Source organism: Martes martes, assembly GCF_963455335.1.
Source record: "Martes martes genome assembly, chromosome: 15".
In the NCBI taxonomy this organism is placed as follows: Eukaryota; Metazoa; Chordata; class Mammalia; order Carnivora; family Mustelidae; genus Martes; species Martes martes.
In genome coordinates this window covers 12,628,516-12,642,962 of record NC_137903.1, presented here as the reverse complement: position 1 = coordinate 12,642,962, position 14,447 = coordinate 12,628,516, and the positions used below count along the sequence as shown (strand labels likewise).

The window sequence follows — 14,447 nt, the reverse complement described above, 5'->3', positions numbered from 1 at the left end:
TTATATAGTCTTATTTTGTATGTAAAAAGCTACAAACATCCTGTTCAAGGCCCAAAGTGGAAGGTAAAATATGATTTTATCTGTTAAACTTTGAACATAATAACACCAGTATTTCTCCAAATAAAAAGGCAATCCTGAATTTCAGGGTTGCAGTTAAAAATCCTGCGGCAAATAAATGTACCCACTAGCCTTACCGAAGCTGTCACCTGCGCAAAACAACCCTCTGCAAAACCAGACTCTCAGGGAAGCAAGAGATGCCTCAGACTTGACCCAAAGGCAGGACCGTACCAGCCCCATCGCGCATGCGCGTCTCCAGGCGCGCCCCCTGCGTGCCTACGTGCGCGGGCCCGCGGGGCAGCGGAGGGGCGGGGCCCACGAAACTTCTCGGGCGGAAGCAATGGCGTCTGTGTCGGGTTCAGTTCGGTTGCAGCGTTGCATCGTGTCGCCAGCTGGGAGGCACAGCGCCTCTCTGATCTTCCTGCACGGCTCAGGTGGATTACAGTTTTACATCCTAGTTTTCTGCTTGGGAATCGTCCTCCCCTGGGGTCCCCTAGTGTAGCCCTAGTGGAGGAGTCGCTGGGCCTCGATAGGGCTCAGTGGACTCGGGGAGGGCGATCCTCGCCTCGCTCACCCCGCGGCTGCGGACACAGGGCCTTCTCCACCGTGTATTCCCTTTCTCGATCACTGGCCCATCGTGCTCCCTGATGGCCCTTGCGTCCCACCACTGGGCCATCCCTCCATCCGCAACACTCTCCATTGCAACCCTTGCTACCGCCCCCTCCCCCTCACTGTTCTCCCTCGAGTTTAAACGAAGCAAGTTAGTAAGGTAAGTTTTCTACTAGACACCAATGATTTAGTACTTTCCAGCGTCAGCTATTAGTGATTGGGGTTTTCAACCGCCTTAGATTATTTGCCACTTTATTTTTCCAGTCTCTTGTACCACTGTGGACAGTTGAGACAGTTAACTTAATATTTATGTCCTTTCTGCGAGGCGCTGTGCCAGGGCTGGAGTACTTTCTCCCTTTCCTTTCTTTCTTGCTACTCCTTCCTCCTCCTTCCTCTTTCCCGTTCCTGTCCTTAAGCCCCCGAGATACAAGCACAGACTCCACTCTCAGTCCCCAGGGCAGGTACCTTCCTTCCACTGCCCGCCCTTAGTGGTGTGTGTGCTAAATTCTGTATAGCTTTCCTTACACTCATCTGTAATGACTTAAGCCTGTCTTTCCCACTTCACTTTCCCTTCCTCAAGAGTAAGGACCCTTATTTTAATCTTTGCATCCCTAGTGCTTGGCCTAGGGTAAGTTCTTGGGAAATACTTTTTTAAAGAAATGAGATGCAGCCGGTGTCCTTAGGGCGCCTACCTAAAGTTAAAAACAAAAACAATTCAATTAGTTTGAGTCAGCAGTGGATGGGAGATCACAAGATGGTACGTGATTTACTGCCAAGAGAATTGTAAGGAAAAAAAAAAAAACAAAACTGTGGTTAGGCATATTAAGGCATTTGGAAGAAGAAGAGCTGAGATTTTACCGATCTGACCAAGAACATGGACTTGAGCTGAGGCTTGTAGTTGAATAGTAGAGGGGATTGGAAAGGTACAAGGTGGAGACCTGGAAATGGGCAGTTATGGGAGGTATTCTCATTTTTAAAATGAGCCCTGATACGTTGAACAGCTTGCTCAAGGTCACTTGGCTGTTGCTGTGAGTGGTAGTGGAATTAGGATTCGCACCCAGATCTCTCTGACTCTGGAAGGGTAAGGTGGAAAAACTCTGAGCTAGGCTGTTTCATTTTGGAAATAGGGAAGAAATGGGCCAAAGATGTTGAACGGGAAGGACTTCGCTAATGAAATATATTTAGAATGGTGAATTGAGGTCTCTAGGAGGACACCAAAGCCTTACAACTAAGAGACTGTTCCTGGTACTATTTGGGGCCCCATGGGGGTTCATTTATAAGCATCCAGAAATTCCCAGATACTGTAGCCTTTGTAATAAATGATTGTTTTGTAATATTGTTAGGAAGTACTCCTAGACTTTTCTTTTTTCCCGTGGGCCACTTTGCTTAAAGTACCATCCTTACTCTCTTCAATTTCAAATTACTTACATCTTTATAAATTGTAAACCCCAAATATATATTTTTCCTTTTGTACTTTGAACAGAGTTTATCCAAAGAATTCTTCTGCTAATTATGCAAATGAAATGCAATTACCATATAGTTAGAGCTCCATTGCAGTAAATTAAAACCCATACTAGGAGTATGATTTTACATTAGACTTAACTATATGTGGTTATGTTATAGATGTTTGGGTTCTGGTTAATCTAAATACAGGCAAACCAGTTTTAATAGTTGTTACATGCTCTTAGAATAAAGTGCAGGCTTTTTAAAAAGTGGGCCTTGTGAATGGATGAACGGATGTTACTTTGTAGCTTTAAGTTTTGCTTTTCAAGGTTGGAAAAGTATATTCAGAGGCAGGTTGTTTTTGTTTTTAATCCTAAAAGGCTGATGTTCTCTCCTAGGCTATGGTAGTCATAGAAGAAGGTATGGGAATGTGAATAATAGATAGCCAACTTAATTTGAGCCATTCCTATGCCTAAAATACCAAACAGGTACCTTCTTTCAGGATGATAAAAGCAAGTAATAGTTTAATTAGCTTCATTAAGCTTCCCAGCTTAGATTAATTCACTCTGTTGTATGTTCCTCTAGAACATTATGTCACTTCTTTTAATGGTATCCATTATTTGTAATTTCCAAATTTAATTTTTAATTCCCAAACTGCGCTATAAGGTTCACACAGACCCATATTATGCATATTTTGCTTTTTCCTCATGCAATAAATCAAAGCGAACTGAGTTGGCGCTTAGTGAAGTTACTAGTAACTTTACTAGTAACCGCTGATTGCTAAATGTGGGGAACATTTTTCAGTCATCTTATTTGAACCATCCGCAACATTGGATGTTCTTGAAAGACTTTCTTGGTACTTACTACCTGTTTAGTCCTTATAATTGATTTTCCAGTCTCATCCTATTCTGTCTGTTAATATTGGGGCTTTTCAGAATTTGGTTCTGTGGTCTCTTCATTTTGCATTTTTCTCTGCAGGCTAATGTGCACATATGTCCAAGGATTCTGTTTTCCTCTATATGGTAACATAAATTCGTGTCTCTATTTTAATTTTCCTTTGAGTTCTGGACATGTTTATCCAACTGACTCATAATCGTTCACTTATTAATCCATTCATTCAGGAAATATCTATTATGTGGCCAGTGTGCAGGGCACTGTTCTAGGCTCCAGGCATATATTAATGAACGAAACAAACAAAAAGCCCCGGCTCTTGTGGAACTTACATTCCATTGGAGGAAATACTGCATAGTGGATAGTAGTGAGTTCTGTGGAAAAAAGAGAAAGCAAGACAAGGAGGATGGGAGGTATTGTGGGTGATAGTTTAGCTAAGGTGGTCAGAGTAGGCCTCACTATGAAAGTGGTACTTCAGCAGCTAGACCTGAGTGAGTGAATCATGTGGGTGTTGGGTTAGACTGTCGTGGACAAGGGAGAAGGCAGGAGAGAGGCCCTGAGGTAGGTTCCCTGACATTCAAGGGAACAGCAAGTCAGGCGTTTTCTCTGGAGGGAGAGGAGTAGGCCAGGATATCCAGAGGGTACTGGCGAGGGTGGTAGGAGGCAGGGGTCAGCAAACTTCCTGTAAAGGGTCAGGTAGCAGCCATTTCAGATTTTGCGAACCAGATATAGTTTCTTTCACATTTTTCTTTTCTGTCTCCCTTCCTTTTTCTCCTTTTTCTTTATTTTTTAGCAACTCTTTAAATATAAAAACCATTCATAGCTTACTACGGCTTTTGGCTTTTGGCTTCCTGCTGGCTATAGTTTGCTCAACCCCAGGTAGAGGACCTTGTAGGCAGTATAGTGAGTGTAGACCTGCTGATTCATGCATTTCGTATCTCAGTGTGTAGTTCCATTGTTCACTCAGTTATCCTGGCCAGAAACCTCGCTGTCGTCCTTGAAACCTTCCACCATTGCCCTTATAACTAATCTATTACCAATACCTATTTATTTTCTCTCGTAAGTATGCTTGCACCTATTACCGTGCACGCCATTGCTAGACCCCCCAATTTAAGCATCGGTCATCTGGACAGTCGCCTCCTAACTGATCTCCCCACACCTACTTTTGTCCCTTCTGTCGTCACACGGTTGCCAGAGTGACCCTTAGAAGACAGCCACCTTTCTGCCAAAAAGCAGCTCCACGCTGTTAGGATTTGCCACATCCCTACAGTTTCTCCAGCCTCGTCTTGTGCTCACTACTCTTTCCCGCATTCTTAGATGTCCTCCTCCTCCGTCCTGTAAGGGATCTTAGCATTTGCCGTATTCTGTCCAAAATGCTCTTTTCTTGTTTGCCTCACTTTTCACCATCCTGTAGGTCTTGAAAACTGGGTCAGTTTGTGTCATTTGTGATCTAGGCATTAAATAAACAAATAACTCAGTGGATAAAATACAAACTGAACTTTGCTTTGCAGAGCTTATCTTCTCCTCATGTTATTCCTGAACTCCTTAGCTGGGTCAGTTCTGAATGTAGTAAACCGTAGCAGCCCCAAGTGTCTCATCTTCGCAGTGGTGGTATTTGTCTGTCATGTTCATGTATGATTGTTTGACTTGTGCGTGTTTCTCACAGTAAACTGTGTCCTCAGTGAGAGGAGGGACTCTTTCTTCCTTATCTTGCCATCACTGCCTCTCCAGCAGTGAGCACAGTGGCTGACACAGTAATAGGTATTCAGTAGATAGACTCTGAGTTGATGTCTAATGAGCTGATCTAAAAAATTAAAAGCTGTTACCTTTAAAATTTCTTCTTCAGGACTATATAACATGGACCTAATTTCCCTCCATTTTTTAATGGAAATACCCATACATTAATTCTTGCATGGATTTTGGTTATTTTTCAATCTTGGGATGTATAATCGTTATTTTACATCACATAAACCTGTTATCAAAATTAAATTTAGATTTCTTCAAGTTAAAAATAAAGTTTGCTAAATACCCCTTTTGAAAGATCTTGTTATTTTATTTTATTTTATTTTATTTTTTTAAAGATTTTATTTATTTATTTGACAGAGAGAGATCACAAGTAGGCAGAGAGGCAGGCAGAGAGAGAGGAGGAAGCAGGCTCCCCGCAGAGCAGAGAGCCTGATGGGCTCGATCCCAGGACCCTGGGATCATGACCTGAGCCGAAGGCAGAGGCTTTAACCCACTGAGCCACCCAGGCGCCCCAAGATCTTGTTATTTTAACCAAGAAAATTGTTTTAGATTGTTCCATCTACAAAAGTTTATATTTGCTTCAGAAATTTACTATTTTTACGGGTAAGATAAGAAATGACAGTGTTTAAAATCAGATACAGAATTTTTTTAGGAAAATAATTTACTTCGTCTATTTGTGCCTGTTTTACCTTTTAAACAAACAAGGAAACTTGAAACTCAAACTTGAACAAGGTCTTTAAAGTGATCAATGGTGAAGTTAGGAGTAAAACTTTCTAAATTATTTTTAGTTATTAATGCCTGATCAATTAACTCATGTTGATAAATTGGCTTCTGTGCAGCTGTTTTTACATATGGAGATTTTTTGTATTCCTTGTTCCAGCCTCTGTGTGATATGAAAGTTATAGAATGCTTTTAAATACACTGTGTTGTCAAAATGTTTTATCTTAATCGATATTTTGTGATCCATCAGGTGATTCTGGACAAGGATTGAGAAAATGGATCCAGCAGGTTTTAAATCAAGAGTTAACATTCCAACACATAAAAATTATTTATCCAACAGCCCCTCCCAGGTATGTAGTAATTTATCTCACTGCTCAGTGTAACTGTGGCATAGAATGTATATAAACAGATACACCAGCTGAATGTTCTTGAAACTTCATTCTGTATTTAAAGTATTTTGAATTGGGGTACCTTTTTTTCTAGAACTTTTTTTTCCTCCTCAGTTCCACAGTGAGGCCAAGTTTTGTGAGGCAATTCATTTCTTTCCTCTTTGTAAAACATTCTCTGAAGCTCTGAAACTCTGTCCTAAGCACTCTGGCCCTGCACATTGCTCATCTTTCACATTCTCTTTTTTAGCTTCGTTTACCCCAAAAAGAAAATAATAGCTCCCAACAAGTATAAGCTTTCTAATAATTTAGTTATGCCAGAGTTCGTAATCTCAGGCAAAGTGTTTTGTGGCATTCTTTCTACACTTAAAAAGATTTAGAAACAATGTTAAGTTTTTTGAATCTGTAAACCATAATAGGAATATGGAATTGACTACTTAATAAATATTTAGATTATATAACCCATAAATGTGTTTAATAAAATGCACAGTCATGAGATTGGTATAGTTTTGAAGTCATACTGCTTTTTATAATTATTAAGTTAGCATCTGCATAGGCTTTTATCCTGAGCACATACTTTAAAATGGGGTTTGCAGATCCTTTTTTGGGTAACCAAAATTATGTGCTGAGCTCTGCATCCCCCTCTGATTTCCCATTATCTGTTCTTGATTTATCCTTATTAATTATTCTGTGTGCTTATACACAGGCATTTTGTTCTTATTTTTCTGTTAACTTAGTGTTAAGGAGAATCAGAACCAGAACTTCAAGGACCTTTTTATGTGCAATTAAGATTTTACTTACTGTAGTTGGTAGAATTGAAAGAGGTAGAACAATAAAAGAATTTTGTTGTAAAATTTAAGATTTAAAAAAAGTTAATATAATTTTAAAGGAGTTTAGTAGTTTGGTAGTGCAAATTAAAGACCTACTGACCAAGGGGTTATTTTTGTGTTGTTTCAGTTGAATGCCTTTGAAATGTCAAAAGAGCTTGTCATTTGCTATTCATTTTAGTGAAGTTTGGAAGGAGAAGGACAGTGGTATTCCTGTGGAGATGGGAAAGATAAGTTCATTTCAGCCTAAATATAAATGTAATTGTCTGACTAAATTGAATGGAAGATCATTAGAAACAGATTCTAGAATTAATGCTTTCAGCTTATGAATTTTATATTATCAGCAGTATTGTTATGTGTTCCAGACCAGTGGATTTCAAACTTCAGGCCCAAAATATTTCTGAGAATCCAAAAATCTCCATGGATACCCAGTATCATTTGTGGGTGCTGTTGTGTTTAAGTAAAATATAAAATCAGTAAAATGTAAAATCACTGAACTATTTCACTGAATTCATGGTAACTTTGGGATATTATATATTTTCATCATCAGTACATGTTTGAACAGACCATGAAACATTTTGGACCATGCGAACCAATGAAATGTAATCTGAGCTAACATGTAAAGTTAAGTGTTCTGACACCACATTAAAAAAAGGAAAAACCAACAAGTAAACTAATTTTAAAATACGCGTTATTTAACCAGTTATATCCAAAATATTTTCATTTCAACATGTAGTCAACATAAAATTACTAAAGTGATAAATTACATTCTTTTATTCATTCTAAATCTTTGAAATATGGTATGCATTTTACATTTGCAACACTTCTCCATTTGGATGCTGATCGATCAATTAAATTTATATTAAATAAATAATTATTTCTTCAAAGAAAGCAGAAACTCTTAATTTGAAAAGATAGGTGCACTCCTGTGTTTATTATTGCAGCATTATTTACAGTAGCCAAGATATGGAAGCAACCCACGTGCCATCAATAAATGAACACATAAAGATGTGGCACGTGTATGTGTGTACACTCACACGCACTGGAATATTACTCAGCCATAAAAAAGAATGAAATCTTGCCATTTGCAACAAGATGGATGGACCTACAGGTATTATGCTAAGTGAAATAAGTCAGAGAAAGACAAATACCACATGATCTCACTTATATATGGAATATAATAAAACCAACAAACAAAGAAACAAACCAAAAAACAGATTCTTTTTTTTTTTTTAAGATTTTTTACTTATTTATTTGAGAGAGAGAAACAGAGATAGCGAGAGAGAGCACAAGTGGGGAGGAAGGGAGAAGCAGGCTCCCCGCTGAGCAGGGAGCCCACCGCAGGACTCGATCCCAGGATCGTGACCTGAGCCAAACGCAGACACCCAAATGACTGAGCCACCCAGGAACCCCCAAAAAACAGATCTTAAATACAGAGAACAAACTGATGGTTGCCAGAAGGGAGGTGGGTGGGAGATAGGTGAAGCAGGTAAATGGTATTAAGAGGTACAAATTTCCAATTATAAAATAAATAAGTCACAGAGATGAATAGGGAATATAGTCAATAATGTAATAACATTTGACAGGTGGTGACTACATTTATCGGGTGAGCTCTGAGAAATGTATAGAATTGTTGAAGCATATTGTATACCTGAAACTAATAGAACACTGTATGTTACTTATACTTCAATTAAAAATTACATAAAATAAAAGTAAAAGTTCAGTAACTGGTTAAACTAGTTACAGGTTGCAATGCTTTATAGCTCCATGTGGCTAGGAGTTACCATTTTTGGCAATGTAATTTCAGACTTCTAAAAAAGGAGGTCCCATACATTTATAATGTGTGAGGGAGACTCTCCTAGATCAAATCATCATTTTCACTTAGATTTCTCATGGGTTATAGTGCCTGAACTTGTAAGAGTTCCTTTTTTTTTTTTTTTAAATGATGAGATGATTTAAATTGTAGTTCTCAAGCAAGGATGATTCTCCCTCAGAGCATTTGCAGTGTTTTGGAGACATTTTGGTTGTCACGGCTGGCAGGAGAGGCAGCCTGAGAGGCTCCGGGCATCTACCGGCTAGAAGCCTGGGATGCGGCTACATGTCCTACACTGCATGGGACAGCCCCCACAACAGACAGTTCTCCAGCCCCAAATCACAGTGGTGCCCAGGCGGAGAAACCCTGCTTTAAATTACACCTCTATTCCCGCACGTACCAGATGATTAGTATCTTGATTCTCCATTGGGGAGGGGGGGTTGCAGTGTGGTCAGCTGTTTATATTTTAGAAAAACAAATATCTGAGGTAATTAAAGTATGAATGGCATCATTGTCTTCGAATCAATACAAAAAGAAGTTGAGATTGCACCTAAGAACAGGTCTTTATGTACTAGGCTTTCTTTATTTTTAGATTTAATTACTCTAGGTCAGAAACATTAAATACAAAATTCCACTTGCCTTCAGAATTTACTCTTGAGAGCTTGGGATTGTGAAGCTTTGCTTCCCTGTTTTCACTGGCTCTAAGATTCCTAAAATGAAGAAATAAAAACCTCACAATTGAATAAACTTTGCAGTTTCCCATTCAGGAATTCAAGAACTTTTCAAAAACTTTCAGAAAAAGTGCATATATATGTTTTTACTATAAGTAAGATCTATAGATCTGCATCATGGGATATTACATCTCAGACCTCTATCCTTGATGAGAGGCATCAAATAAGAGAGTGAAATGAAACACATGTGATTAAGGATAGTAATGCCAGTTAATTTTGTGTCAGATATTTAGTAAGTTGTACATTCTGTAGCTCTGCTGTATTTCTTTGGTCCTTTCGCACATTGGAAATCAAATGGTACTGAGCAGGGATTACCAATGGCTTCAGACCTTTCGATTTTATGATCTTCCAAATGTCAGGAGGGATCTTATGACAGGCAAGTATAACAAGCAAGAACTGGTTCAGTGTTTTATTATATTAGAAAATCTAGTTCAACATTACTGTGAAATCATTTTTCTTTTGTTCTGTGAATAGCGCAGAAATCAGCAAGTCTTACTTCCAGATGTTTCAGACTCGTAGCAATTAGAAACTGTATTTAATATGTAATGTAAAATTACAAGATCTGAACTATTTTCATTTTCAAATTTGAACCATATCTCTGTTGACTGAGGATTTTTCAGTTTTAGTTCACCTTACATCTCATTGTACTTTTGGTATATGTTATTTCCTTGCTCTTTTAATGTATTTCCAGATTATTTTTTACTTAAATACAGGAGCATTAGCGGCATTGAAGTAGTAAAGACACTAGATAGTGTTTACCGTTCAATAATATTTTATTCTCTTGTCCTATTGAAATTGGTGATGATGCTTCCTTAATTTAATTGTGAATTAAATATAATACATTTTAAGGGTTTTCATATTTTTAGGCCTAATTTTCTTTCCCACAGATGGTCATTTCTTAGTTTTTTTCCCATTAAATTATGTTTGGTGGGTAGGTATTATGACTCCTGTTCACCATCTGGCCTCTTTTTGGTATCCCTTTTCCAGGCTATTCAATCAGTCCAGCCCTAATGCCCTCAGATTTTAGAACTGTTAGTGGTGATTTTATATAAATATAGTTAATAAAAATTTATCCTAGAGGAACAACATTTTGGAGACCTTTTGCATTTTCCTAACTAAAAGTAAAAACTTGAGTAAACCACAAGTATTATAAAAAGTAGATGGCTACTGTTAAGACTCTCATCCTGTCTTTAATATCTGTAATGTCTAGTTTATTTAGTTGTGCAAATGTGAGTTTATATAAAACATACAATTATAAATTCTTCCTTTTTTCACCTAATGCTGTATTTGATGATTTCTTACTATAATGATTTTGTATTGAAATACAGAAAACTGCTTTAATAGCTACAGAATATTCTTTAAAATTTATGTATATCTGTTTATCCTGTTTCTGATTTTCCTTCAGGAAAAATTCCTAGAAAGTACTCAGAGGCCTTACAGTCAGTTCCTTTTTGTCTAGGGGATTAACTCTTCTAAGTTGTTTTCCAAGAATGGACAGTTTGCATTATTACCAGTAGTGTATCAGGATACCCATTTCACCAAACACTTAGTAGCACTAATTTATTTTAAAAACAGTTTCTAATTTTATTACTGAGGCTTTCTAAGGGTTATCTGTCAGTTATCAAATAAACAGTGCTTTCAGTATCACTAATTCAGCTCAGCAGTTTATTGATGTATTTAGGTAAAAATATAGATAGATATGTGATTCTTTTCCTTGTACACTCAAAATTCTTCAAGAATTTTTTCTTAATCACTTTTACAATGATATCTACTTTATAATTTGACAACCTCTAAAATATAACAGACTGAGAAGAAAAATACATAGAAGTATTAAAACAGGAACAGAGTACTAATTTGTTGATTATTTCCAAGCTTAGTTAATGGATATAAGGTTTAGAAATATGTATAGTTACATTTATTTTTTATTCATTTCATTCCATTTATATTTAAGTATATTATATATTAGCAAAAGTTATGTGATACATATCCAGAGTGACAATATAGTTATATATAAGCAATGAAATCACTTGTGATTCCTTCTGATTACTTGGATCAGCAATCTGATATGTGCTATACAATGTGGAGTCTTGGAGAAACCAGTACTTCAGTTAAGGAGGAAAAGTGAAGACTTTTAGAAATATGTCATCTAATTCTTATTTTAAATAAAATTGTGAAGGCCGTTAATGAAAAATTTATCAGTTCTGGATCTTAATTTTCACATGTCTAAAATGAACAATTTGGACTAGATATCCAAAATCTTTTAGTCATTAACTTTTTGAATTTTAGGTCCCTTCAGATTTTATGCACTGTAAGAAAGAACCAGTACTGCAATACTCCTCATTTTTGCCACAGTGTTAGACCGATAGGTGAGGGAAATATCCGAGATAGAGTATCGTTCAGTAGGATGTTGAAGATACATAGAATTATCATGGTACAGTGGTTAAAAATACGATCCTTGGATTAAGCAGGCTTTGGCTTCCATCTGGATTTCTTTCCTTAAGTGCTATAAGATCTTGCAAGCAAGGTATTTTACCTCTACTGATGTCCCATTTTCCGTAATAATTGTATCTACCTCAGAGAGTTGTCCTAAGAATATGTGATGTTATTGAATATATGTGTAAATCCTTAGCATGATGTCTGACATAAAATAAGTATCAAATAAATGTTAGTTATTAATAGTAATCTGTGATAATCTTGTGGGCAGGATGTAGAAATATTATTCAAAGAATTAATTGCTGATAATCCTTGAAGAAATTTTCCAGGCCTATGTGTGTGGGTTGTATTTTCACAGAATATTTGGGCTAGCAGTTGTAAAGCTGAGAAAAATAATGAATATATTGAATAACAAAATGGAAATCTGAAATGATCTGATAGTCTAGAATAGGGTCAGCAAACTACAGCCTGTGGGTTAAATATGGCCAATCACCTATTCTTATAAATAAAGTTTTATTGGAATACAACCACACTCTCATTTGCATATTATCTATGGTTGCTTTTGTGCTACAAAAGGGATTTCAGTAGTTGCCAAAGAGACTATATGGTCCACAGAGCCTAAAATATTTACTCTGGCTTTTCCAGGAAAAGTTTGCTGACCCTTAGTCTAAGGCAGTAGCTTTCAGAATTGTTGAACTCCAATTCACAATGGGTTATATATGTTACTTGCTGATCATATACATACATTTCAGTGATTATTACAGACGCTAGAGTATAGCAAATAAAGAAATATTTATTTATTTAGCAAATAAAGAAATAATATCTGGGACATACTTATAATAGTATAAATATAAATATAAAAAATAGTATATTTTTTATAAAATAAAAAGTATTTGTTGTTTATCTGAAATTAAAATTTAACTGGTGTCCTGTATTTTATCTGCGACTCCATCTGGTTGTTAGCCCCAGAGAGTTTGATTTAATTGGCTTGGGATGTAGCCAAGGCAGAAAGATTTTTAAAAGCTTCATTTCTGATTCTCGTATGCAGCCAGAGGTGAGATCCACTGCTGTAGCAATCATAAAAGTCTGAACTAGGTCACTGTGGTGGAAATGTAACACAAGCATTCAATTCAAGAGAGATTCACACAGCATAGGCTGGGAAAAAATGAAAATCTGGGAAAAGGAGAAGGTGGTGATGTTAAGGTAGGAATCTATGAGAATATTGAACATGCAATGTGTTTTGTTTGGGGCATTTTAAACTTAGCATACTGGCCCCAATGTTCATGAGTCAGTACCCAATTGGAAGGATTTTTTTTTCTTTTTTTTTAGCTTTACAATTAATTGGGAAGTTGGAATTTTAAACTGGAAGATAATTGTTTTTAAAATATACCGTTCCCAGTAAGAATTATCTGGGATATTATTAAAATGTGGATTTTTTAGGTTACAATCTCTTAGATTCTGACTGACCAGGTATGAGATGGAGCTCATAATTTGCAAGTTAAGGAGCACCACTTCTAATGTAAGTAGATTATAGTGTCTACCAACCATTTGTACTCAAGTATACCAGAATAGTTATATTAAAAAAATTACAGAATCTTCCTTCCCACCTCTGAAAACTGAAGCAGATTTGGATGTCATCTGCCTCCCTGTGTAGTTTTTCTGCATCAAAATTTGAGAGCTCTTACTTTGGAAAATAAAGGTTAATTTAAAGTGGAATTTTAAAAACATTTTTGCAAGAGATAACTTTTTTATTTTTTAACCTTAATTTTATTTAAATTCAGTTAATATATAATGTATTATTGGAAACAACTTTTTAAATGTCTTTATTATTAAATACTTGATATTATTTGAGATACTGATTTTAAGTTTGGAAAAAGAGTAATCAAAACAAAGCAAAAGGAAAGGAAAAGATATGCTGTATAAATAGTAAACATAGGAAAGCTGACCTACTGTATTATTATTAAATAAAGTATACTTCAAGGTGTTACCAGAGATAAAAGTGAACATTTATAAGCTAAAAGTAAATATTAAGGAGGAAGACAATAATCCTTCATAGGCATGTACTTAATTATATTGCTTATAAACACATGCAAAGAAAACTGTCAGAACTAAAGAGAGAAGTGGACTAATCTACAATCATAATTGAAGCTTTTAATACTCATTCTTCAGGATCTAATAGAACAATTTAGAAAAAGAATAGCTAGGCAGATATAAAATTTGTTAAGTAATAGTACTAAAACTACCTTGAACATTGACATTTATAGAACTCTACTGAAAAAGCTTGTAGGACAGTCACCAAGAGAGTATATAGAAGGAAGACCGTAATATAAGTACCAATGAGTAGCAGAAGACTGAGATTATACAGAATATTTTCTGTGACAAGAATGGAATGAAATTGGAAATCAACAGCAATAAGATATCTGGAATACTCCCAAATATTTGGAAATTAACAACATATTTCTAAATATGAAATAAAATAAAGGATATCAACACAAATCCTAAAGGCAATAAAGGGAACTATCATGAACATCTTCATGCTAATAAAGTTGAACAATTAGAGAAAAGATACAAATTCCATGAGAAACACAAATGACAAAACTGACATAAAAGTAAAATAAAAATCAGTACCTACATTATTATGAAAGAAATTGAATTCATTATCAGAACCTTCACACAAGAAACTTTCAGGTCCAGCCAATTCCACTAGTAAATTTTATTGAACATTGAAGTAAGAAATAACACAATTCTGGAATCAGGAGCATGTTCTAACACATATTAAGAGACCAGTATA

At 36.1% G+C, this 14,447-nt stretch overlaps 1 protein-coding gene across 1 annotated transcript in view; it reads left to right on the top strand.

Annotated features, from left to right (window-relative positions):
• The first annotated feature begins 280 nt into the window (after positions 1-280).
• Positions 281-14,447, top strand: part of LYPLAL1 (lysophospholipase like 1) — a 38,512-nt gene continuing 24,345 nt past the window's right edge. The window contains exons 1-2 of the mRNA XM_080823775.1: positions 281-491; positions 5,717-5,816. Coding sequence (XP_080679901.1) covers positions 398-491; positions 5,717-5,816 — 194 coding nt within the window. The 5' untranslated portion in view covers positions 281-397. The remainder of the gene's footprint in view (positions 492-5,716; positions 5,817-14,447) is intronic.